The sequence below is a fragment of the Vitis riparia genome, chromosome 18 (assembly GCF_004353265.1).
Source record: "Vitis riparia cultivar Riparia Gloire de Montpellier isolate 1030 chromosome 18, EGFV_Vit.rip_1.0, whole genome shotgun sequence".
NCBI classification, from domain to species: domain Eukaryota; kingdom Viridiplantae; phylum Streptophyta; class Magnoliopsida; order Vitales; family Vitaceae; genus Vitis; species Vitis riparia.
In genome coordinates this window covers 22,805,266-22,831,134 of record NC_048448.1, presented here as the reverse complement: position 1 = coordinate 22,831,134, position 25,869 = coordinate 22,805,266, and the positions used below count along the sequence as shown (strand labels likewise).

General features: G+C 34.7%; 3 protein-coding genes across 4 annotated transcripts; 1 reads left to right on the top strand and 2 right to left on the bottom strand.

The window, feature by feature from the left end:
- Positions 1-4,668: 4,668 nt before the first annotated feature.
- LOC117906090 (hypoxanthine-guanine phosphoribosyltransferase) lies at positions 4,669-7,267 on the bottom strand. Of its 2 annotated transcripts, XM_034819037.1 has the most exons (4): positions 6,845-7,267; positions 6,029-6,193; positions 5,600-5,667; positions 4,669-4,995 (listed from the first exon to the last, which is right to left on the bottom strand). In XM_034819037.1, the coding sequence occupies exons 1-4, from the start codon at positions 7,136-7,138 to the stop codon at positions 4,917-4,919; spliced, it is 606 nt and encodes a 201-aa protein (XP_034674928.1). In that variant the 5' UTR covers positions 7,139-7,267; the 3' UTR covers positions 4,669-4,916. The 2 variants fall into 2 exon arrangements, with proteins under 2 accessions (XP_034674928.1, XP_034674929.1); XM_034819038.1 differs by lacking the exon at positions 5,600-5,667 and having other exon boundaries at positions 6,845-7,261.
- A 267-nt stretch (positions 7,268-7,534) lies between these two features.
- LOC117907692 (MRN complex-interacting protein) lies at positions 7,535-8,769 on the top strand. The gene is made up of 3 exons (XM_034821320.1): positions 7,535-7,635; positions 7,725-8,004; positions 8,379-8,769. The coding sequence occupies exons 1-3, from the start codon at positions 7,579-7,581 to the stop codon at positions 8,699-8,701; spliced, it is 660 nt and encodes a 219-aa protein (XP_034677211.1). The 5' UTR covers positions 7,535-7,578; the 3' UTR covers positions 8,702-8,769.
- A 33-nt stretch (positions 8,770-8,802) lies between these two features.
- LOC117907691 (polyadenylate-binding protein 3-like) lies at positions 8,803-13,891 on the bottom strand. Its single transcript, XM_034821319.1, has 7 exons — positions 13,453-13,891; positions 11,103-11,881; positions 10,915-10,992; positions 10,737-10,826; positions 9,886-10,191; positions 9,535-9,759; positions 8,803-9,411 (listed from the first exon to the last, which is right to left on the bottom strand). Exons 1-7 carry the CDS (start codon positions 13,727-13,729, stop codon positions 9,187-9,189), a joined length of 1,980 nt encoding a protein of 659 aa, XP_034677210.1. The 5' UTR covers positions 13,730-13,891; the 3' UTR covers positions 8,803-9,186.
- Positions 13,892-25,869: the final 11,978 nt, after the last annotated feature.

The following is a 25,869-nucleotide window of genomic DNA, read 5'->3' as shown; positions in this document are numbered from 1 at the left end:
GCATGAGGGGAGGAGTTCGAATCCCCCCCTCTCCCTTCCCTTGGTTTCATTTTGGCTTTAATAAAAAAGCCCGCCGACCCGGCCCGCCCACCAGCCCGCCAACCCGCGAGCTCATAGGCCGGGTCGCGGGCCTACCATTTTAGCATGGCCCGGCCCGGCCCGGCCCGTTGATCAGTCAACGGGCCCATAGGCCCGGCCCGAGCTGGGCCACGGGCCTCTTATTTACAGCCCGGCCCGCCCGTTGGAGACCCCTGGATTTGATAGAAAGAAATCTGAATCCCTAAGTATGAAATTTTTTTTTTAAACATCAAATATAATTTCTTTTCAACGAAAATATATCAAAGTGAATTAATATAAAAAAAATTGTTAGGTGGCAATTATTTTTTTAATATGGATATTATCTTATCCATTTAATCAATTTAGTTTTTTAGTAGATTCTCATATGCAACCACTCTCTAAGTCGAATTTCCTAATAATTTATTCCTTGTATGGAGCTGGAACTATAATACAAGGATCAAAGATTTTAATTATAAGTTTTAAATGGTGTTTGTTTTTTACTAAAAAAAAATTTAAATATTTTATATTTTTCTATTCAACTAACACAATAAATTCAATTTAGTTGTATTAATTAATATAAATAGATTATTTTTAATTAAATAGAAAAAAACCAAAATGCTACGAGAATCTTAAAAGTTCAAATATATAAAATTATATGAAACATCAATGAATTTTGTCAAAAAAAAAAAAATAACAAATTGAAAGCTCTAACGATGAAAAAGCATTGAAGAATTTTAAAGCCTTCTACAATATCGAATCCTCCCAAAATAGTAAGAGTTTTTCTATAAACATTTCTCTATAGTTTTAAAAAGCTCAAGACGCACCAAAGCGCAAAGTAGTTATGGAGCCTGGGGTGCAAGGCGCACCTAAGGCGCAGGCTTTAGTGAAGTGAGGCGCACCCTAATTTACATATATATTTTTATATAATATAATCAAATTTAACAATCATTTCTTTGTCCTAAACACATAAATCATCAAATATCATCCAAAACTTCTATTTAATCAACAAAAAACATAAAAATAAAGAACTCCAAGCATAAAAACAAATCTAAATTCATATTGCTAATAGCCTAATACATATCCAAATCCAAAGTTTCCAAACCAAAAGGTCCAAAACATGAAATTTGTCCACAATTCAAAAACATCATTAAAAAAACACTTAAATAACAAATTTGTCCACAACAAGAAATAGTCAACTCCTCCTCTAAATCAACAAAATCATCATCATCATCATTTCCATCACCACATTTGTAGCCTTCCCCATCTTTTTCATCTGCTGAATCAACCATGTCTCCATCTCCATCTTAATTTATTAGTGAATGAGAAGGCGAAGTTCTAGAACTTGAAGTTATCCCCCTTGTTGGTAGTAATATGCTTGAGCTTGCTCTAGCTCTAGCTCTAGTATCAAACCTGGCCTCCTCGGCTCCAATAGCTCTAGCAACATCACCTCATGTCAAATTATCATCATCAAATACAAAATCATCTTGTGCACCTCCATGAGAATCTTCATCTTCCATTCTTCCTATTAACCATTCATTGTTATCATCTATATCTTTCAAAGAAATTGGGTCAATGGTATTATGTTCATTGTATCTTCTCTTCAAGGCTTGATTATACTTAATGTATACCAAATCATTCAATCGTTGATGATCTAACCTATTTCTCCTCTTGCTAGGAATCTGCAAAAATTCATAAGCTTATAAATATATTTTAAAGTTTTAATTTTTAAGTTACATTCAAGACTCTATTAGACTATTACTTGTAATTATTTTGGTCACTTACATTTTAAAAAATGCTTCGTTTCCGTTCACAACCTAATGCACTACATGTTAAGTTGAGGACTGTCATTGCAAACCTTTGCAAATTTGGAGTTGAAGCTCCATATGCAGCCCACCATTCAACTGTAGTATAGATATTAACAATTTAGTGAAACAATTCACCTATTTTAACAAAAATACAATCTAATCATTTAAATAAACAAAACTAAATAACCAACTTGGTGCTTTAGTCTTTCTTGTCCTAGCAGCTAACTCATTCTCGAATAGTCCTTAGGCATTTGTGAACAAACTCACTTCAACCACAATTTTTTCTTGCTTAGCAGGGTCTCTTGTTAGCCTTAAGATGCATTTATACAAATCACTCATAATCTCGGCATCATGCTATATTTCTGGTTTATCATAGAAGAATCCCGGGTTCAAAAAGTACATTGTTGCATGCAAAGGCCGATGAAGCTGAATCTCCCACCTCTTATCAATGATGTTGAAGATTTCTTTGTATTTCTCTTCATTTCCATTAAAACTTCTCACAATTGTATCCTTATCTCTATTCATGGCCTCATAGATGTATCCCATATGAGCTTTTTTTTCACCATCAACCAAACGAAGCACACGAACTAGAGGACCCGAAACCTTTAAGCAAAACACAATAGTGTTCCAAAATGAAGGCATTAGAACTATGTTGGTTATAGTTTTCCCCTTCTGCTCTTTTGCCCATTTACTATCTGACCAATTTGAGCTTGTAAACATCTTCCCCAAGTTGTTTTTTGTTCATGCAATTGCGATAATGTGATGAAAGCAGTTGCAAACTGAGTCTTAGCAAGCCTAAGCAATTCCCAGTAAATCCTCTCATCATGTTGAGTAGCCCTGAGCGATTATAAATATACCCATTTAGTGATATAACCCTCTCCAATGTCCTTTTGATGTTTGGTAGCTTTCCAATATCTTCCAACATCAAGTTAAGGCAATGTGCAACACATGGTGTTCAATACAAATGTGGGTGCTTTAATTCTAACAACCTGCCTATGTGACATTGTAGATAATAAATTTACATAAGTTATCAAGATAAATAATTCAAATTTTAAAAGTAAATAAAAATTCAAGAAATAGTATTTATTACCTGTCATCACATAACTTGAGTGATTATCTGTTATAACTTAAATAACATTCTCCTCACCAACTTGCTCTACCCATTTGTCAAGTAACTCAAACATCTTTTCCTCCGTCTTAATAATTGAAGAAGCATCAATGGATTGCATGAACATGGTTCCCTTTGAACAATTAACCAAAAAGTTCATCAAAGTTCTCTCTTTCCTATTGGTCCATCCATCCGACATAATTGAACATTCATTTTTTCCCCATTCCACCATATGATCTTTCATCAAATCTTTTGTGAGAGCCCATTCTTTCTTAAGGTTAGTAACTCTTACCTCATGAAAAGTTGGTCCTTTCATACCCACACCTTATTGGCCAATAGCCTCAATCATTGGTTGGAAACTCGGATATGTGACTGCATTAAATGGAATAACAACCTCATACATCCATCTTGTGATAAGCATACAAACTCTTTCTCTTACTTCCTTTTTGTAGGCATCATTGATGGTAGTTTGATTCATCTTTCCACTCCTTCGATTTTGAACAACCATCTGTGCATTAGGAGTGAAAAAAATGATCCATATGACCTTTTTGTCTTGGTTTTTTTGAAGAAAACATCCTATCACCACTTCCTCCTCGGTTACTACCTCCACTAGAAATGTTGGTGACATTCATTCTACTATTAATCTCCTCATCAAAATCTTCATATTCCAAACCAAACAAATCTTCATTAACATCTTCGCTCCCCATATTCATTTGCTCTTTTTGATTTTTCTTGGAACTCATATACTCTTCCATTTCTTCTTTAACATGTTCCAGACATTTTCTACACTTTTTAACATTTCTATATCCACCAACAAGATGTTGTTTGTGTCTATATATACCTCATTTGGTTACTTTATCACAAAAAATGCATATGATGGTGTTAAAATCTTTTTCATTAACCAAACGAGCATATTTCCACCTGGGATCTCTTCTTCCACTTGCACTAGAGTCCACTTAAGTTTCACTCTTATTATCCATCTTGTAAACAAATTATCTATACTCTACAATAAAATAATTATAATTAAATTAATAAAAAAAAAAGAAAAAAAATGCATATCACATTAACAACAAATATGCATATGAGTGTTTTTTGTTTATTTATTTTTATTTAGTAAAATTTTCATGTCAAAATACAATATTTACATTTTTTTAAAAAAATTGCCAATGAGAGTTATGAGATAAGAATGGAAAAAAATGCAGAAAACTGAAGAAAAAAGAAAAATACCAAGATCCAGAAGGTATTGAGAGTGGTCTCAAGTTGAGAAAGACTAGAAAAGGGGGCTGGAAGGGAGGAACAAACCAAAACAGCGTCATTTTGACTTGTTTATTTTTTTTTTAAAGGAACAGGCTCCAAAACGACGTTGTTTTGACATGTTCCTTTAAAATTAATAAGGGCTAAAACGATGCTGTTTTGGACCCACCAAATAAAAAAAAAAAAAATTAGGGCTCAGTCCAGCCCTCTACAACCCAGCGAAAGAACGAATGCGAGGGCTTTCGTGAAGGGGCATCGCCTGCCTTCAGGCGAGGCGCCGGAGGGTGGCGTCGCGCCGCCCCGAGCCTAGGCGCGCCTTTCACAACTATGGACACAACCACCAAGACTATTTTTTCTTTTGCCCAAAAGGATCATATAGAAAATACTTCAAATGGTAAAGTAAAATCATTCGACATCCATGTTAATGTAATTCACCTCAAAAAAGACAAAAAAAAAAGGAGAATTTATTAATTAGTACAAAAATTTGCATAACCCTTGGATACATACATAAAATTTTCCATTCTCCTTCTCAATTATTCGCCATTTACTTTAAACTGACATAAAAATGCCAAAACATAAAATAAAATAAAAGGCTGGATGTGAGCATTGCTGAAGAATTTTCCTTCTTCCCAACACTTAAAAATACAAAATCATCAGCTGAGGTGAGACAAATCAGTTGTACACTTCAGGCTTTAGGACCCCCACATAAGGCAAGTTCCTGTACTGTTCTGCGAAGTCCATGCCATACCCCACAACAAAATAATCTGGACACTGCCAAGATAAATAAACTAGTAAATAAAGATATTTGATAGATGCTTCCCAATAGTAATTAAATGAAATAATACAAGGATCTGTGATTCTATGATTCTGGCAGTTTCACTGAACAAAATGCAACACAGAAACACTGACCAAAATAAAATCGTCACCAGTAAATTATCTGGAGCAACCAGCTCATTCTACCTTCATCAGCAGGATGGTAAAAGTGCAGTGATACTTTAGTATATATTTTTGGAAGTTGGAAGCTCCAACCCTTTTTAATTTGGGATCCAGTGTGGGTTTTTCTTTTTCCAAGTAGAAAAATGAATCTGAATAACACCGAAGACTTAAACACCAATTTGACAAACAAAATTTCAATTTTACTTGGGTTGGTTTTGTTTTGTGATAAAGTATATACTTTACTTCCAAGCAGTAAAAACTCTGTGCAACCACTTTAAAGCACAAACAACAAACATTTATCAGTACAAAAGGAATATTTATCAACATATTTGATAGAATGGAGAAGAAAAGGTGAAGGAGAACAATGTAGAGAAGGGAAATAGCTGTCTATAGTGTTTCCAAGTCCAACAACTAGCATGACTGATACAAATTCACTGACCATGGTGTTTCACATAGATATGCCTCTAAATGTTTGCCACTGATCAAGTAAGCAGATGATTTGACTTCCTGTATAAGAATGTTTAGAAGAGCATATAATTTATTATAGATATATGGATAAATCACACTTGCCCAACTCATTCCAGAAGAACAGTGACCTGCCCTAACATTTTGAAAACTATGAGACCTTCCCTTTGCATACCAGTATTACCACAAACCTTTGCAAAGCTTAAGCAATCACAGGAAATCATTTGAAAAAGTGGGAAAAACACTCAAAACATTTCGAGATAAATTCATAGTAGACCTCCAAAGCTTTTCCTGATTTTTTTTTTTAGCAATACATATATAAATTCACCATACCTAAATGCTACAGGTGTAAGAAAGCACACACATGCTAGAGGGCATACCCAAGCACCACCATACACCTTACCTCAAAACCTCGATAAAACTTCCCTTTACCCACTAGCTCAAACTGAACTTTTCTTCTTGATGGTTTATCAAGGAAAGCACACACTGATACAGAGGATGCTCCCTTTGCTTCCAAGTGTGCAATGAGACAGAACAAAGTGTTTCCTGTGTCTACAATGTCCTCAACCTGAGAGGAGAAAGGCATTACAGATTTACACAGAGCCTGATAATACAGTAAATTATTCCTACCATTATCACAGAATTTGAACATGATAACCTGGATGTGTTGAAGAATATGTAAGGAAGAAGGTATGGCCTTTATTTTCAAAGCCCACTTGTCTTAGAAAGGTTTTGGAAAAACTTGGGGAATAGAAGCTTTTGGGTTTTTAAGTAAAAGCATAATCAGAGATGATGCTGAATTAAAGGACAGTTAGGATTTAGAATGCTTTTCAGTGATCAACCATGCTTTCTACCACTACGAACTCTCTTTAATAGAACGTAAACAAACTATCTTGCTCCTCGTAATTTACAAACCTGGCGAACTGTAAGTTCGGAACTCCAATCCATCAATCAATGGGATGTAATTTTCTCCCATTTGAAAAACTATATCACCTGCCATTGTTAAGCTCACCAAAATCTTCTTTCCCAGATATATATGGTGTTGGTTTGATATTTTTAAACAATTCTTTTATTCATTGAGTCTCTGAATCATGGTGTCATGAAATGAAAACAAAATAACACAATTACGTGAATGCCACAATTGAAAATTTTAGTTTTACTCAGCAGTCAGCACAGTGTATAACACAAACGTAAGAGAAAGAGAGAAGGGGATGAATACCACAATTACGTGCTTGCCCTTGATATCAATCTTCAAGTCCAAGGAAATCGAGGGAGCGCCGTTGGACTCAGTACCAGAGCCGTAAGACTGGGCTCGGACGAAATCGACGGTGAGGGGGAAGGACAGGTGGCGGACGAGGTCGGCCAAGAAGAGAAAAGCGCCAGTGGCGACGCCGAGGAAGACCGGAGGAGAAGAGAGGGCATGGAAGTCAGCAGAAATCTCAGAGGCGATGTCGGAGACACGGCGGGAGATTTGGTCTTGACTCCACAAAACCCTCTCTATGTCACACTCCATGGAAGCCGGCGTCTAGGGTTAGGGTTTCGAAAACTCGAAACCCTGCCTTATATTTCCACCTGCAGCAGCGAATCGATTCACAGCTTTCCAAAAAGCTGCTTTCTTTGTTCTCAACTCTTTCACACCTTAAATTTTAAATAATAAACAATAATTAATTGTAGACTGTCTCTTATAGAAATATTTAGTTATATATGGAAAAATATTCAAAGTATCAAAGGAAAGAAATTAATGTTAACAAGAAGAAAAGGAAATTTTTCAAAAACATGGGCCTGCATATCCAGAGAGCCCATTTGATGAACCCCGAGGCCCAACTCCAAAAATTTCAAAAACTTGGCGCCAAATGACCTAACGACCAAAGTTACAATTCAAAAACCAGAAATGCGCGATTGAAAGGGGAGAATTCAAATCAAAAGCGAAAATATCAATCCCTTCCAAATCCAATGCCGCCCACCGCCTCTTTCATTGCCCTGCAATGCTTCCAGTGCTCCACCATGCAGGCGGATATCTCTCCACGACCTTCGTGTGAAATGAAATGTGATTTCAGCGAATGTTGGCTGATGGGGTTATGGTTGGTGTTTTTTTTCAGGTGAAGCAGCAGAAGAAGAACAGCAACAAGTGGACTTGTGTGGTGTGCAACGAGAAGCAGTCGGTGAGGAAGGTCTATGCGCAGGGATCGATGGCCAAGGATGTTCGCAAATTCGTACAGTCCTTCAACATGTCCCGGAAGTCCGTTGATGAAGAGGAAAATCTGACTGTAATGGTGGCTGATGGTGAGGAGGCGGGAGGCAGTTGTTCGGGCAATGGGAAGAAGAGGAGGAGTGACTGGAGCGAGTACCTTGATCCGGAGGAGGAAGAAGAAGAAAGAGGTTTGTTTGATATATCTATCTATTTATTTATTCATTTATTATTAATATTTGGTGGATTATGGATTGTAAGAGCGTTTTGTTTTGTTTTGATATTTTTTTTTCCACCTTGTGTTTGTTTACTGAGAAAATAATCTTGACTCAAGTCAAATAGTTTGTGTTAGCTTTGGGAAAAAGGGGAAAAGAATAAACCTTTAATAGAAAATAATTTTTTGAGAATAGATTGTTAAAATAAATTTGAGTTTTCTACCATATGTGTAATTGCTGAGAATGCAAAATGTTTATGCGAAAGAGGAAGGAGAGGGAAATTGATTGAAAATTTTTTCTTGTTTTGGAAAATTCTGGTTTTTTGAAGAGGCGCTCTGATTCGTGCACAGGGGCTGATATGGAAGGAGAAATTGTGACAGAGATGCCAAAAGAGATGTCAACTGGATTACAAAGCAGAGATAGAGGTGGCAAGGAACCACTGAAACCTCTTTTCCCCAAGAGAAACACCACCAACCGTCCTACCATTTCACTCGAGGACACAACAGAAACGGCAAAGGCAAAGGCAAAGAGGAGGACTTCCAAATGGAGTGAATACTTGACAGAAGAAGAAAATGAAGAGGCGATGGCAATGGCAACAGCTGTGGACAATGAGGCTGCTGCCATTACTCACTTTCAGATGGTCGAAGAAGAAATTCATCCTGACTTTATGTAAAATCCATAACCTTCAAAAATCAAATAAAGAAAAGCAAATTCTATAGGAAAATTTCAATAATTTTCCACTTGTCTACCTGCAGCACAGTTTAAGTTAACGAATACAAAAAATAACTCCTATAAGTCTGAAATAAAATTGGTCAATGACAATATTCTAAAAGAAATGGGCTTTATGACAAATAGATGTCCTAAAATCCTTGCAGCTTTCAAATCCCCAATTATCCCAAAAACAAATCCATAACCCCCCTTTCCATACCAAGTCAAAAGAGCCTAAAAATGGACAAAAAAAAAAAAAAAAAAAAATCCACCAATCAAGCTGTGCTCGATATAACACTACCATCCAGAACAGTTCCTAGAGAATTTTCTAGACAACACTCCCAAAAATTATAAAAAATAAAAATAAAAATCCTTCCCTTATCAATCAAGCCCTATAAAAACTGGGGCCCCTGTCGCAATTTGCATGTATACCAATAAATATGAGTCACTTCATTCATTGAGCGTCAACGAGCCAAGCTGATCACCAACATCATTTCCTGATGAAGATGCACGAAGGACTTCCATAGCCTCAGCCACTTTGATCTTCAGAGCATCAGGAGACTCAATGAGATGGAGCACCTCTGTTTGGTCCATCTCTAGCAACATCCCAGTCACTTTTCCTGCAGTTTCACGTTCAATACGCTCCACAAGAGGAAACAACTGTTCACCCAACATCTGTATTTTGGCACAAAATGTACAATAATTCAGAAGCACAAATATTTTGGCATAAAAAAGTACGATAGTTCAGAAACACAAAACCAATTATCAGAATAAAAAATAAAAGAGGGATTTACACACCAGTCGCTGATTATCGGGGGTAGTAGAAGCAAGAGCAGATGCAAGTGTTGACATAGGCACTGGCCCAGTTCGCTGAATGTCCATAGGAGAAACAGGCATCCCAGAAACATCAAAAGGTAATGGCATCACTGGCCCCATGAGGCCTTGAGGAACCATGGATGGGTCCACTCCATTCCGTCCATTTGCCATGTACCGATAGCTTTGATTGGAGTTTCGGTGCAGCAACTAAATTTAAAAGGAAAAATATAAAATGCAAATTTAAATAAAAATTTGAAAAAAGAGAGCAGCATTATAATAAAAATGGCAGATGGTTGGATGTTTAGACATAAAAAAGATGAAAGAATAACTTACTGGCTGTTGCTGATGCTGCATCTGTTGGGAGTTCCCACCTCTCCTTACACCCATCCGTTGTCCAGGCTGTCCTTGCCTCTGAAGCTGGTATGGCATAATGAAGTTTGGTGCAACACCAGGCCGCATTCCAGGCATGAGTTGCTGCTGGAATCCATACCCTGCTGGCTGAGTGGGTATTAGACCAGGAGTACCTTGACCAAAATAGAGCTGCTGAGGGGCAAGTCTAGGTGCCCCAGAATGAAATCCAGGCACTCCAGATTGCAAGGGTGTCAGTGCCCCAGGTGATCGGATTTGAGCAAATTGCGCCTGAAAAATACAAATAGAAACAAACTTTCACAATGAAATGAACCACAAAACAAAAAGCAGTAATAACAATTCAGTGTGGCTTCCTATAAAAAAAAAAACAATTCAGTGTGGCTTTCTTTAGACCCCATTGAAATCATAATTGAGAAACACTGCCATTACCCTAATACTGGATCAGAACTAAACTCTTTCAGATAGATATGACAAGCATACAACTTTGGGAACCAAGGCTTTCAGATTTCTTAGCTTCAAACCCATACTATCTCCTGAATGACCATTTGTATTTATGGTTGACAAGGGGATCACCCTCCACCAGCAATAATTTCACCTGCATACCACCAACAGTGGCACAATCCCCGTGTACAGAAGCTATTGCTTAAGCAATATAAGTTCATCAATATAGAATGAGAATCCTCCACAAGACTCAAATGGTAACAGTAATTTTAAATGGAGCCTCTTCCATCAATGACAAAAAAACAACAGTAGTTCTAAAGAAAAATATCTATGATCGTTCTACTCAACATAGAATAATTCAAAATAAGGATCACCTGCAGGCGGGCCTTCCTTTCCTCTTTCCGTTGGGCCACAGCAACATACAGAGGTTTGCGTCCAATCATCTTTCCATTCATCACATTTAACTGAAAAATGGTTAACAAACTGTATGAGCAAATGGAAAAAGACAGAGATCTGCAAAGTTCCAGAAAAAACGAATAAATAGTAGCTTACAGCTCTGGTAGCTTCCTCAGGGGTTAAAAAGGCAACAAAACCAGAGCCTTTGCTGAGCCCTTGTGGATCTAGCATGACCTGAACAAATCATTCATTCAATCCATTACATCTTTAAAATAAAAATTACAAGGAACATGAATGGTAAAAAAAAAAAAAAATGAATGTTATCAAATTAAAGAACATTGTACCTTGCATGACGTTATAGTTCCAAACTCAGAAAATAGCTCTTTCAGTTTTTCATCATTTACGCTATCATCAAGATTTTTCAGATACAAATTAGCACCTTTAAATTTTTCAAATTTATTCTTTCTTTCCTGTTCAAATTTTGCTCTCAACTCAGCCTCCCTCTCTGATTTCCTTTGAGCCTTCCCCACGTACCAGACCTTGTCATCATTGAAAGTGGCACCATTCAGATGCTCAACTGCAGCAGCAGCAGAATCTGAGCTCTGGAAGTTTACAAAACCAAAACATTTGGACATCCCACTTGCATCCCTCATAACAACAGCACTAGTGATGGAACCAAACTTTCCAAAAATGTTTTTAAGGTCATCATCAGTGGTTGTTTCAGACAAATTTTTCACATACACATTAGTAAACTTTGGTGAACCATTTCCTCGGTTCCTTTCTTGGTGACGAACGAAAAGTCCAACATAAACTTGTTTATCATTTATTAACATGCCATTCAACCGTTTGATTGCATTTTGGGCAGCCTCCTCCTGCTCAAACTGTACAAATCCATATCCTTTGGATTGACCATTGTTGTCAAGGGCTATTTTGCAAGAGAGTACAGTGCCAAAGGCAGCAAATGTATCAAGCAATGCCTTGTTATCTATTGAGGGGTCCAAGTTTTTAATAAAAACATTGGCAAAGCCACTTTTTCGAATACTAGGATCACGATGAGAGAACATAATCCGGATAGGTTTCCCATTGAGAGGTGTGAAATTCAAAAGCTCCAAAGCATTAGTAGCTGCAATTTAATAACAGCACAATCAGGGTCAAAACTAAACTTAACACATTCTATATCAAATACTATATATCAAAGCAGCTTCAATAGTTTATTCTTTTAGATACCATTTTAAATTTATTTTAACATAAGTTTAATATTAACTTGTTGGTCTTCCTAAACGTTTCAGTGTATCAAAATATTTAACAAAAACAGACAGTAAACAGAGTCCTTGTGACAGAAGCAGCTTCTAACAGGTTTTCCTGCAGGCTGCAGCATGCCAAATCACACATCACAAACACCAAATTTCACTTAGATGATTCCCCAAAAATACTCTCTCTCTCTCTCTCACACACACATTGAAGGTCAAACCCAGGTAAACTGCATCTACTACAACAGTTGTAAAGGTAAAAAATACCATGAAATGAGAGAAAAATACATGTTATAGTAATTACAGTATGAAGAAACAGTCATAAAAGTAAATGATTGAATAATATTTATAATTATGTAAAGAAACATATACAAATATGCAAACTGGAATGTTGAAATCAGTTATTAAAAACAATAATTTAAAAAATGAATTTCCATTCTTCACAAAATAAAAATCAGTGTTTGAAACAATGTTCTCACCAATGATAACAATAATAATGTTCAACAACTATTTGGATAAAAATCAATGTTTAGAACAATGTTCTCACCAAAAAAATCTGCAACTATATGCTTAGAATCAAATAATAAATCTTCATATCAATTTACAGAGGAAGAAAACATTATCCCCGCCATATTTGCAAAAAAACAAAAAAAAAAACCATTCCAGAATATAGCTCATATAAAAAAAAAGAAAGAAAGACAATTTATACTGATTACAATGTGAAGTAACGGATTCATGGAAAATAAAAAAAAAAACTGATTAACAACTATAACCAAAAAAAATACATCAATAAGCAGACTGGAATATTGAAATCATTGGTTAAAAGAAAATAATAATTATTAAAAAAATAAAAAAAATTCCAGTCTTCATCGTCTAGAACAATGCAAAAATTTCCAGTCTTCATCATCTAGAACAATGCTTCACCAACAATATTTTAATTCTCTACTTAAAGAGTTTAGAATCAAATATATAATACACAAATTTATGATCCATAATATAAAACCTGGGAGATAAAGGTACATATGAATTTACAGAGAAAATATCAGCTTTACCATATTTGCACCCGGAAAAGACATTTCAAATTACTGATCACCGAAAAAAACAGACTCATGCTGATTGCAAGATGAAGAAACAGAAACATTGCTATAAAATAATTGAACAAACGTTTATAACTTAAAAAACATATATCAATAGGCAAACTGGAACATTGAAATCAATTATTAAAAACACGTAATAAAAAACGAATTTTCATTCTCCACAAAGTAAAGAATCAATCAAAATTGTCAAGACCAGACTAAGACAATAAAAAAAACAATAAAAACAGAAAAATCAAGAAGAAGAAACTGCGAAACCAAATCGAAACCCCAGACACCTAAAATCAACCAACAAAAAAAAGTGAAACAACGAAAAGAGGAATGAGAGAAAGGAGGAGAAGATTACATACCATCCTGAGGGCTTGCGAAATTCACGTACGCATAGCCAAGGGAGGCCCGCCTCGCCTGATCCCTACAAACCCTAATGGACAACACCGGCGCAACCTGCTGGAACAGATCGTACAGTTGTCCTTCGCCGATGGCAGTGTCGAGATCGCCCACGTACAGAGACGCATTGGCGAATCCTGCCGCCGCAGTATGTCCCGTCATCGCCGTGGACTGCTGCACCGCCACCGGAGAAAGCGACTGCGGTGTCTGAACCGCCGGTGACTGAGTCGCTGCCGCCATCGCAAGATCAACCCGCCGAATACGATCAAACCACCAACAATGGAGAGGTCTAGGCTCTCGGGTTCCTGATCGAAACTAGGGTTTCGATTCTAAGATTATTATTTTTTCTTTTTTTTTTTTTGGAATTTTTTTTGGGGTTTTCTTCGAAACAAAAAGGGGAGAGTGAAGCGAGAGGAGAAGAGAGATTCATAATATATATATTTTTATATATACACACGAGAGAAGCCATTCCACGAACCGGTTTTTTTCAATCGTATCGTTTCGGATGTCCCACACGTGGTTCGTGACGTGGCATTTTATATATTATATGTCACTCTCACGTGATGCGCTTTTCGCTTTTGCGGGCGGGAGCAGATCCCCTACGGTTAACCGACCTAATCGGATGAATCTGAGCCTTTAATTGATTCCGATGTTGAAACGTGGACGGCCTAGATAAGTTCAGTTCCTGCAGTGGTAGCATCGAATAAGGATCCACGGAAACACGCTGGCAATCCTATTTGCACCTTAAAAAGGTTACCTTAAATAATATTTATATTAATTAAAAATAGAAATAAAATTATGAACAAAATCTTTAATTTTAGGGCTAGAATGGATAGAAATGCGACTATATGTAAAAATATCTTCCCCTTTTTTTTCTTTTTTCTTTTTTTAATTCTATTATTATTAATATTTTTTTCTATTTCAATATTTGTGTTAAAAGGACAAAATAATCCTCATAATATCAATTTTTAAAAAATTATGGATACAATTTCCATTTTTATGCTCGATATATTTTGAGAAAATACATATTTGTATCCGGCTAACCACCTTACAAATCTACTACTTTAAAATATTAATTTTTTAAAAATATTTATTTAAAAAATTTTAATATATCTAAAATGTCATGCTAATCATTTATATAAATTTTGATAAAAATTTGTTGTAAAAGTAATTTAAACCAGATAATTTAAAAGTAAAAAGTTTTGAAAAAATGACCAAGAAATAAAAATAAAAATAAAAATAAACAATTTCAAAAATTGATTACTTGAATAGTTGTATAACCTCTTATTTAAATGAAATATTTTTTATAATGGATGAGATAATTTTCATATTTTGAAAAATAAATTTTTGTCTTTGTTTATTAAAAATAAATTACATACATATATATGGTATATTTATTTTCATTTTCATTTATAAATTTTTATATTAATTAAATCACTTAGAATTAAGTTTGATTTAATTTGAAATTTATTGATATAATAAAAATTTTTAGAAAATATAATTATGCGTAATAAAAGAATTAGTAAAATTAATTGGTGTTTTGATACATGATTTTTAATATTAATTTAATTGATTTTGAGTTCCAAAACTTTCTAGTATCATTAATTAGATCGGTTTTTAAGGTTCAAATTATATTTAAAAATTATTAAATCTTGTGTAGAAAATATGTTTGATTTGAAATATATTTCTTTAATTAAAATTTTTGCTGAGACTAAAAAATATTATAGAAAAGGTAATTCAAAGAAATCACACTTCAATTTTTTAGTTGCATTTTTTTTTTTATGTTTTTTAAAATTATTTTTTTTATTCCTCCATTTTTATTTTGCTTTGAAAAATAAGTAAAAATTATTTTCAATATCATCTTGTTTCAAAGAACAGGTTCCAAAGAACAATAATAAGATAGTATTATAAATTTTTAGATATGATTTTTTATTTTTTTAAAAACAAAAAAAAAGTGTTTTTAAATCATAATACCAAACAAGCCATTATTTTTAATTAAATTAAAACTTGTTTTTACTTTATATTTGAACTAATAAAAATGGGATATAAAGAAATAAAATTCATATTTTCTATTTCTTTGATGAATCTTGGAAACCTTTAAGATAAAAGATCATTTTGTTTTTTTATTTAAAAATGGTGCACTCTTCCAATTTTAAGCCTTCAATTTTATGCATGTTTCATTCCATTATATGCATGAAGTTTTGACACTTCATGAACTAAATCAATTAATAACTTCAAATTAAGCTTTCAAATGGATTCAAATCAATTAAATGTTGAATTCTTGTAGGGATTTCGATGTGGCCAATAAATTTAGAAATTATTAAAAAATTATACATATATAATTAAGAAAGAAGAACTAAAAAAAGTATGTTTAATATGTGGTAAAATAATACTAATTACTACTATGAAAATAGAAAATCATGATGATTTATCCTCGGAGCTTATCAGAAGCTTTTTATAAGTATAATTTGGTATATGATGGTGTTTTATGGTTGTGTCATAGTTGTGATATTTTACATTGGTGCTTGTACATGGTGACATTAAATAATAAGTATATATATATATAAAATTTTCCTCTCCTCAAGCACGCACGAAATATTTGTAACAACCCGCACTCAACTATATAGATATTGTCCGCTCTAAGCCCTAAGGAACCCTCACGACTTTAAAATGCATCTATAGGGTTAAGAGAAGTCTATATTTATATAGCACTAGGAATTTTCCTTCTTATCCGATGCGGGATGTCACAAACACCCCCCATGCAGATACAACGTCTTCGTTGTGTCCCATGGGATTATAGGGCCAAATAGATAAACACCTCCTATGAGACCAAACAAACCCTCAAATCGGGGGTTAGGGATTGACTCTAATATCATTTGTAACGATCCGTACTCAACCGTGTAGATATTGTCCGTTGTAGGTCTGAAGGGGCCCTCACGGCTTTAAAACGCGTTTACAGGGTTAAGAAGAATCCATACTTAAATAGCGTTAGAAATTTTCCCCTCTATCTGATATGAGATGCCATACATTCCCTTTACCATTTCAAATCTTGACAAACCTCGAAACCTTAGAGCTCATCATTAAGTTCAACTAATGAGTGACAATCAAATGATAAGCTATCAGAGAGTTATTATTGAGCCATTATCACTTATCCCTCCTTTCATTATCCTAGACCTTGACTTTATCAATTAAAGCTAACCCTATTTCATATTAGAAAATTTTGAAACAAATCCTTAAAAATAATTACCCTTGATCTTCACATGTGGATGTATGAATTTAGAAATAAGTAGTAAAAAATTATTTTACCTCACTTTGGTTTCACAAGTGCAAAACCCTCCACAAGCTCATCACGTGCTTGCCCTTCTAGTCTTGTGTTAGAAAATTAGAATTCTTAAGAGAGATAAAAGGAAAAATAGAAAGACCATTTTCCAACAATAAAAAGTGTTGAAATTATGATACACTTTCATCCTTTTATTGGCATAACAATAAACCATGACATTTTTTTTCAACTTTTGTAACTTTACAAATTTTAATAGTGGCTTTACACTTATTATAACATCATAATTTATTTGTGAATTTACAATTTGGTAAATTCACAATTCATTGCGACTTTACAACTTTTGTAACCTTACAATTCATTGTAAGTTTACAACTTTAGTAAACTCACAATTCATTGGTATCTTTACACCTTTCTTTGTAACATTACATTAAATAATTGTAAATTTACAACCTTTTATAACTTTATAATTTGTTATAATATTTTAATTTCTAAAGTAAATGCCTATAATAAATTTATTTATATGTTATGAATTCTTTATATTACCAAAATACTAAAAAAAAACTCCACAGAAACCGAGAACTCTGATTAGTTTTCTTTTATTATCTCCTTGCATCCATCTATATACATATATATATATATATATATATATATATATATATATATATATATATATATATATATATCCTATACACGAAGTCTAACTGATTCTTAAATTGTATATGGTAACATTAACATCCCCCCTCAAATTGATGATGGTAAGTCAACTAGCAACAATTTGCCCACAAGAAATTGATGCCGCTATCAAGTCAAAGCTTTGGTGAAGATATCAACCACTTGGAGATCAAAAGAGATGTGAGGAAGAGATATCACCCGACTTTCTAAGGTGACTCGAATAGAATGACAATCAACCACAATGTGCTTGGTATGTTCATGAAAAACGGGATTGATGGCAATCTAAATAGCACTAGTGTTATCAACATGAAGAGGTGTAGAAGTAGTTTGAGGAAACCCAAGCTCCTCAAGAAGACCGCATAACCATACAATTTCAAAACAAGCAGTAGACATGGCACGATACTCGGCCTTAGTAGAGGATTTAGAAACATGATCTTGTTTCTTACATCTCCAAGAAATTAAGGCATCACCTAAAAACATACACCAACCCGTAGTAGATCGAAGTGTATCTGGACACCCAACCCAATCAGCATCACTATAGGCAACAAGTTGAAGAGAGGACCCGGTAGGAAAGAATAACGCACAAGTAGGTGAACCTCGAAGATAGTGGATGATGTGTCGAACTGCAGCAAGATGGAGATGTCGAGGAGAAGTCATAAACTAACTAACCTAATGAACAACATAGGAGATATCAGGTTGAGTAGTGGTCAAGTAGATAAGACTCCCACTAGGTACCGATAGAGAGTAGGATCATCCAAAAGGTCCCCTTCATCTTTCCTGTATTTGACATTTACCTCCATAGGAGTATCAATAGAAGAAGTGTCCTCCAAACCAGCCAAAGTGATAAGATCTTGAATATAGTTATGCTAGTTCACAAAAATACCACTAGCCTGATGATGAACTTCCAATCTTAAGAAGTATGTGAGCTGTCCAAGATCTTTCATATGGAAAGTTGTATGTAACATCTGCTGAAGCTTAGTAATCAAACCATAGTTAGAGCCAGTAATGATAATATCATCCACATAAACCAAGAGAAGGACTATACCCAACGCAGACGTGTGGAAGAAGAGGGAAGAATCATACTGACTTTGGGTAAAACTGAAGGAAAGAATTGTACTACGAAACTTCTCAAACCAAGTCGGGGGTGGTTGCTTGAGCCTATACAAAGAACGTTTTAGCTTACAGACATCATGAAGAGAAGAATTAGCCATACCAGAGGGAAGCTTCATGTAAATCTCTTCCTGGAGATCACTATGAAGAAAATCATTCTTTACATCCATCTGATGTAGTTGCCATGACTGTGAAGCGGCAATAGCTAAGATGGTTCGAACCGTGGTCATTTTGGCAATAGGAGCAAATCTCTCCTCATAATCAACCTCATATTCCTGCTTGTTACCTAGAGCTACAAGATGAGCTTTGTACCGGTCCAAAGAGCCATCAGAACGAAGTTTTATAGAGAAAACCCATTTACTCCCAATAGGTTTGACTGTAGGAGGACAAAGAACAATATCCCAAGTATGATTCTCCCTAAGTGCTTGAAGTTCTGCTTACATTGCATTTTGCCAACACTCATGTTCCATGGCCTGTTTGTAGCAAGAGGGAATAGAAATAGTGGATAAAGTAGCAACAAGAGAGACAAGAGAGAAGAATTCATACCAATCAGGGGGTCGAGAAAAATGAGTAGATCAACGAAGAGTGGTGGAAACAGGAGTAGGATCAAGCGTCGGGTCAAGATCGGAAGGAGACACAAAGGAAGTGGAACCAAACTCATGTCAACTATGTCTTTCATACACAAAACCAAGTTTGAACCTTTCCACAATTGTTGGGGATTCAAAAAAACTAGGCAGAAGAGATACAGATGTAGATGGCAGCTCAACATGAGATGAAAAGAAATATTGATTTTCCAAGAAAATCACATTTCGAGAAACTCGTATACGACGAGCATGGGGATCATAACAAACATAACCCTTGTGAGGGATAACATAACCAAGAAAAACACACTTAATAAACTGAGCAATAAGTTTATGTCGTTCATGAGTAGGTAGATGCATAAAACAAATACAACCAAATGTACGAAGATCAGAATATAAAGGAGAATGACCAAACAACTTAGAGATAGGAGAAACATGATTTAACATATGAGAGAGTAAGCGATTGATCAAATGAACTGCAGTAGAAAGTGCTTCACACCAAAAACGAGGAGGAACTGATGAGTCAAGTAAAATAGTTATTACCACATCAAGAAGGTGATGATTTTTCCTCTCAGCAACACTGTTTTGTTGTGGTGTCAAAGGACAAGAACGCTGAGAGATGATCCATTTGCCTTGAAGAAAGTTCTGAAACTCATTAGACGTGTATTCTCCACCAGAATTAGAGCACAATACCTTGATATTGGTAGGAAAATGAGTCTCAATAAGTGCAAGAAAGTGCATAAAGACTGAAAAAACTTCAGTCTTAGCCCAGAGGAAGTAAACCCAAGTAAAACAACTAAAGTCATCAATGAAAGTAATAAAGTACTTGTAATGTGCATGAGAAACAATAGGTGCAATCCCCCAAACATCACTATGTATAATATCAAAACATTGTGAGGCATGAGATGCGGAATGAGGAAAAGGTAGAACTTTACTTTTGCCAAATTTGCATGACGTACAATCAAAAGAAAGATCAAGAGAAGTACATGTTTTATTTCCCAATAATCCAGAATTAAACAAAATACGAAGTACATCAGAGTTTGGGTGGCCAAGACATCTATGCCACATCTTATGTCCAGAACCAACAACATTACATGCAAATGAAAGTAAACGAAAACTAGGAATAATAGTGGAAGGAAAAACATGAAGAGGAAAGAGTCGTCCCACTTTAGGCTCCTTCGCGATCATTTTCTCGGACACTTGATCCTGCACAATACAACCAAAACAAGAGAAATTGACATTACAATTATTATCAACCAATTGACCAATAGAAATCAGATTTGTGGAGAGGTCAAGAGACACAAAAACATCGGTTAAGGAAGAGGAAAGATCATCAACAACACTGATAGGCAGAGAACTGCCATCAGTATTGTTAATTTTTAGATTTCCATCATAATTTCTAACATTGGAAAGAGAAAGAACGGTATTCGTCATATGGTTAGAAGCTCCAGAGTCAGAATACCATGGCTTAGAAGAAACCGTATGATTACCTGAGAGCCCAAAAGCAGAAATGATCATTTGTTGTACCATTTTAGGAGTGAGTGTGTTCGGGTTTGCTAAGACTGTAGTAATAGGAATAGGAACAACCGACGAGGCAGTAGGCAATTTAGCAGAACTAGAGGCACTGATGAAGGCATGATAAGTAGTACCCTACTTCCTTTAAGGTCGAATGGGACAAACAGAGATGATATGACCATGTTTCTTGCAGTAGTCACAGAACTTCTTGGGACAATCCCGAGCAATGTGACCAAAATCTTTACAACTAAAGCACTGGATAACATGCATGTCTCGACCCTTATTTTGCCCCTGTGCTGCATAAGCCATAGAAACAGGTGCACTAACATTAGCTCGATGTTCCATGGTAGCTTGAGTTACGATATGCTACTCCTCACGCAAAAGTTCACTCAAGCAGGCATCCAGAGATGGTACAGGATGACGATTCATCATATTAGATCATGCAATTTCAAAGTCAAGTTGTAGCTTCATCAAGAATTGATCTCGCTTGTTGGTTGCATGCACTGCTTGGACAGTAGAGAGAGTTGCAAAGGGAACATTAGCATAAACAATGTCGGAATAATCAATCCAAAGAGTTTGAAAACTAGAAAATTATTCCTTAATTGAGAGACTTCCTTGTGTGAAATTAGCCATCTCATACTCCAATTGAAAACACCTAGCAGAGTTGTCTTGATTGTAAACCGTGTGGAGATAATTCCACATAGCAGCAACAGTTTTATAAGGCCTCAGATTGAGAACATGGTGAAGTTCAACCGAGCTAAGCATCTAGGTCATAACTTGAGCATCCTTAATTTCCCACTTAGACAAAGCCTCGACATCACAAGGTACAGGATTACTCCCATCAATATGACCCCATAATTTTTTTTCTTTGACAAATAATTTAAATTAAAACTCCCAAGCACAATAATTTTTGCCAGTAAATCTAATAGGAAACGATTCCAACTTATCTGATGACATGATGCAATCGAGAGACAAAGGAAATAGCCCACCAGAAAATTGGAACAAAAACGGCCAAGAATCAGGTCGTGATGAACCCGATCAACACTGTTTTCGATGCTAAGCTTTTGATTGGTAGAAGATCACGAACTCCACTCAAAAGGTGCCGAAACCTTGCTTTGATACCATGTCAAAATACTAAAAAAACTCCACAGAAACCAAGAACTCTTATCAGTTTTCTTTTATTATCTTCCTACATCCATCTATACACAGATATATATCCTATACATAGAGTCTAACTAATTCCTAAATTGTATATGGTAATATTAAAAAATACATGGTAAGCCAATCTGTCAATCTTTTCCTATATGTATAGCCAATATGATTCCTAAATTGTATATGGTAACATTAACATATATTTCAATAAATTAATTGTTTCTTCTCAATAATCAAGGTGAGGACATATAGAATGGGACCTTTTGTGGGATCTCTATATCTTTAGTAAGTTTATTCCAAATAAACTTGTCAATTGCAATTATATTTAAAACAAATTGCAATTTCACCCAAAGAATAAGAGATATATTAGTGAGTTCCCTACTTACTTATTAATCTTTCCATTAGCTAATATTCCTTATAAGTTTTTGAGTTAGACCAAAATGATTGTTATTAAACTTGTAAATGTGTTACCTCTTATAATTGGACCTTTTAGAAAAACTTAATATAAGATATACTATATAGATATTGTTAGAAAAAATTAGGCTAATCCAACCTATAGTAATCACCTTAGAAGGGGGGTGAATAGGGTGATGGTTTCTTTTTTGTAAATTTAAAATATGTGAATGCAAGAGACAATTATATGCAAATATATAATAAAACAATATAAAGTCAATTGCATATAAAGTAAAATAGTAGGGAAGAGATAATGCAAACACAAGATTTTATAGTAGTTTGGCGCAACCCGACTTACATCCACTCTCCTCTAGCTTCAACCCAAGCTTGAGGTTCCACTAATTTAAGGCTTCCAAACCAAGCTTTCAAGCAATACAATTGGATTATGGTTCCAATTCACCCTCTTAGACTTTTGGCTCCAAGCACCTTTTACAATCCTCAAGAGATACCCCACTCTTGAACAACCTCTCAAATAATACCCCACACTTGAGAATCTTCCTCTCAAAGATATATAAATAATTGATATCACAAAATCCTAGTACAAAAACTTTAAACTCAAATGATACAAGAAAAATAGGATTGAATGGTGCACTAAAGATATGCAAGTTTTAGAACAATGGTGCACTCAAAACACTCTTCCAAGGCTCAAATATATTAAAGAAGGGTTTGGGAAGGTTGAGCTCATCAATAATGAAGATTTGGAGTCTTTTTATAGAGGAAAAAAAAACCAAACCAACTGTTGGGGGTTCGACCAGTTGACTAGCCGTTAGCATTTAATGCTTGGCAAGTGACCGTTGGACCTCAACCGGCCCTTGACCGGACCTCGACCGACCCTTGATCGAACCTCAACCTACTTTTGATCGGACCTCGACTGGTTGAGGTTCAACCTTGACCGATTGAACAACCGTTTTGGAAGAATGAGAAAGTTTTTTGCACCCTTGATAGGTTGAGTTGGGGGTTGACCTGAACCTAGACCAGTTGAGCTGAGGGTCGACCGGTTCCTTATTCTGTTCAACCGGTTGAGCCATTTTTGGATTAACAACCAACCTTTTCAACTTAAAACCTTTTAAACAAGTTTGAAAAACATTTGACACAAGGTTTTAGTTGAAAACATGAAATCATTCAATTTTAAAATATTTAAAACAAAATAACTCTTGGATGATTTTGGTATATAAGTAAAGAATGTAATGCATAAAAATCCTAGTGCACCAACAACCTTACAAAGAAATCTTATGAAGCTTGGGTTTTGAAAAACACTTTTCTTTGAGGTGGTCTTCTTCATGATTTCTCTTTGGCTTGATTTGTCTTTGTGATTGCTACTTTGGAAATCGTCTTGCCTAATCACACTTGAAATATAATCATTAGTTCTAAACCTTGTTTTGTTATCATCAAAACTGAGATTAACCAAACCTTGGTTTCACAGATATATATGCTTAAAAAAATTTCTTTCTAAATTGATCAATTGTTATTTTAATCCAATTTATAGTGACGCAATCTTAAATATTCTCTCATACTATAGGAGTAATGGATCCTTTATCAGATATCCATTACATCATTTATAATATATAGTTTACTATTAGACATCAATGGTTGACAATATCAAAGCTATACAGTCAAATACAAAACTTAGTGACATTCTTAAGTCCAAGGATTTTATGTAACATTAAACAAAACAAACAATAAGATGTCCAAGAGTTGTCTTGTAGAAGACTAATTTTGTGACTATCACATTATAATCACCCAGGAAGTTTACTAAGAGTCTCTCAACTTTAGTGAATGAGATCCATTACTTTATTACATATAGTAGTACAACTCATGATGACTTTTAATAAGTATGTTGTCCATGGCAAGCTTATATGTTGTGAACATATTTTAAAATTATAAGGAAATTAGAAATAATATCTCATTGTTCATAATCTCTATTATCAAGATGATTTTTATACAATATAATCAAAGGAAAAATATCATCAATTATGATATATATATAATTTATAACATGAAAAAAATTAGTCTTTTGGCTTTAAAGATACACACTTCTTTCATTTCAAAGAGTTACTATGTTTCCCCATAAACATCAACACTTACCCCAAATTAGGCCTTTTTAAGTAGAAACCAATTGATATGTGTTAATCATACATAACTCGTGTGGGTGAGAAACCCCTTGCTTCATCCATTATTGAGTTACCCTAATGCTTTTGTTATCAATGAAATCCATAGCTGAAATGCCCTACATCATTTGACTCCACATCAATTTCCATAATCCATTCCCCCTTACAAATTCCATCACCAAAATGGCCTAATCCAATAGAATAGTCATAACCAACTTCCATAGGAGGTCACCATCAGGAAACTCTATTGCCAACCACTATTGCTATTAGTAAGTCTCTTCATCATCTAATCTTGTTTTCCTTATACTTGAATAGATTGGTATTGTTGAAGAGAAATTGAAGGGTCTTCATTGTTTCCACTATATGATATTATTGTTTTTATGGATGAGAAGATAATTTGAGGAGGACCAAATTAGGGAGGTGGTATCCCAGATGAATACACTACATATGGATACATACAAAGGCTTAGTTTGGATGCTTTTATTATGAATTATAGTTTCTGGAAATGAAGCTTCAAGAGGAAAAAAGAGACACTCATGGAAATTAAATAATCAGAACTATTTTTACTTTTTACATGCTAATTTTCATATATATTTTTTCTTTTTAGTTTGTTATGGGTTGTTTTCTTTTCAATCCATTAGATTGAATTTCCACTTGGTAACTCCATGGATACCCATTCATTGGCACCAATGACTCTCTTTGTTTTGTTGAAATGATATTCTTCTACCCTAAATAGGAATGATGAGAGACAAAGGAATAGTCATTTTGTAGAAACATTCACTTTGGAACCATAAGATTTTGGTGGGCTTGAAATAAGGGACAAGTGAATAATTATGGATTTCAATATTACAAATTACATGCCTAAGAAGATTTTTTTTCATCTTCATTATTTTTCTCAAAGCTTTATTTTGTTTTGGAAATGAAAAAAAAAATCAATTTCTTTGTTCTATTGTAATTACTAAAAGAAACTTGAACATTTTGAATTTTGAAAGTTGAGTACAGTTGGAGAAGAATTCATAATAGATTATGAATATGAAAAATCTAAATATGGATCCATGGAATGGGATAACCCACATCAATAAAGTGGATTGTTGGAACTCATTCTTCATTAAAGTTACTAGCAAATGTAAAAAAATTCATCCCTAATATTGAATCTTAATAGATTGTTGAGCTATTATGAAGGATGACCATTAAGGTGTGCGAGGATGCCCATATAGAATCTTAACCGGAGACTACTTATCTTTTTTAAAGTTTCTAATTACTACAACATGTGTTAATATTTTATATTTTTTTTTACTAGATGACATGGATGAATGGACTTAGATGATGCTATGGTTATATAGGGAAGAGTTTATAGTAGATTTGGTTATCTTTAAAGTAAGAAAAGATTTAAATTTTTTTCTAGAGAAGTTAGGAATATAGATGAACCCATAGTTGTGAAAGGTGCGCCTAGGCTCCGAGCGACGCAACGCCATCCTTCGGTGCCTAGCCTGAAGGTAAGCGACACTC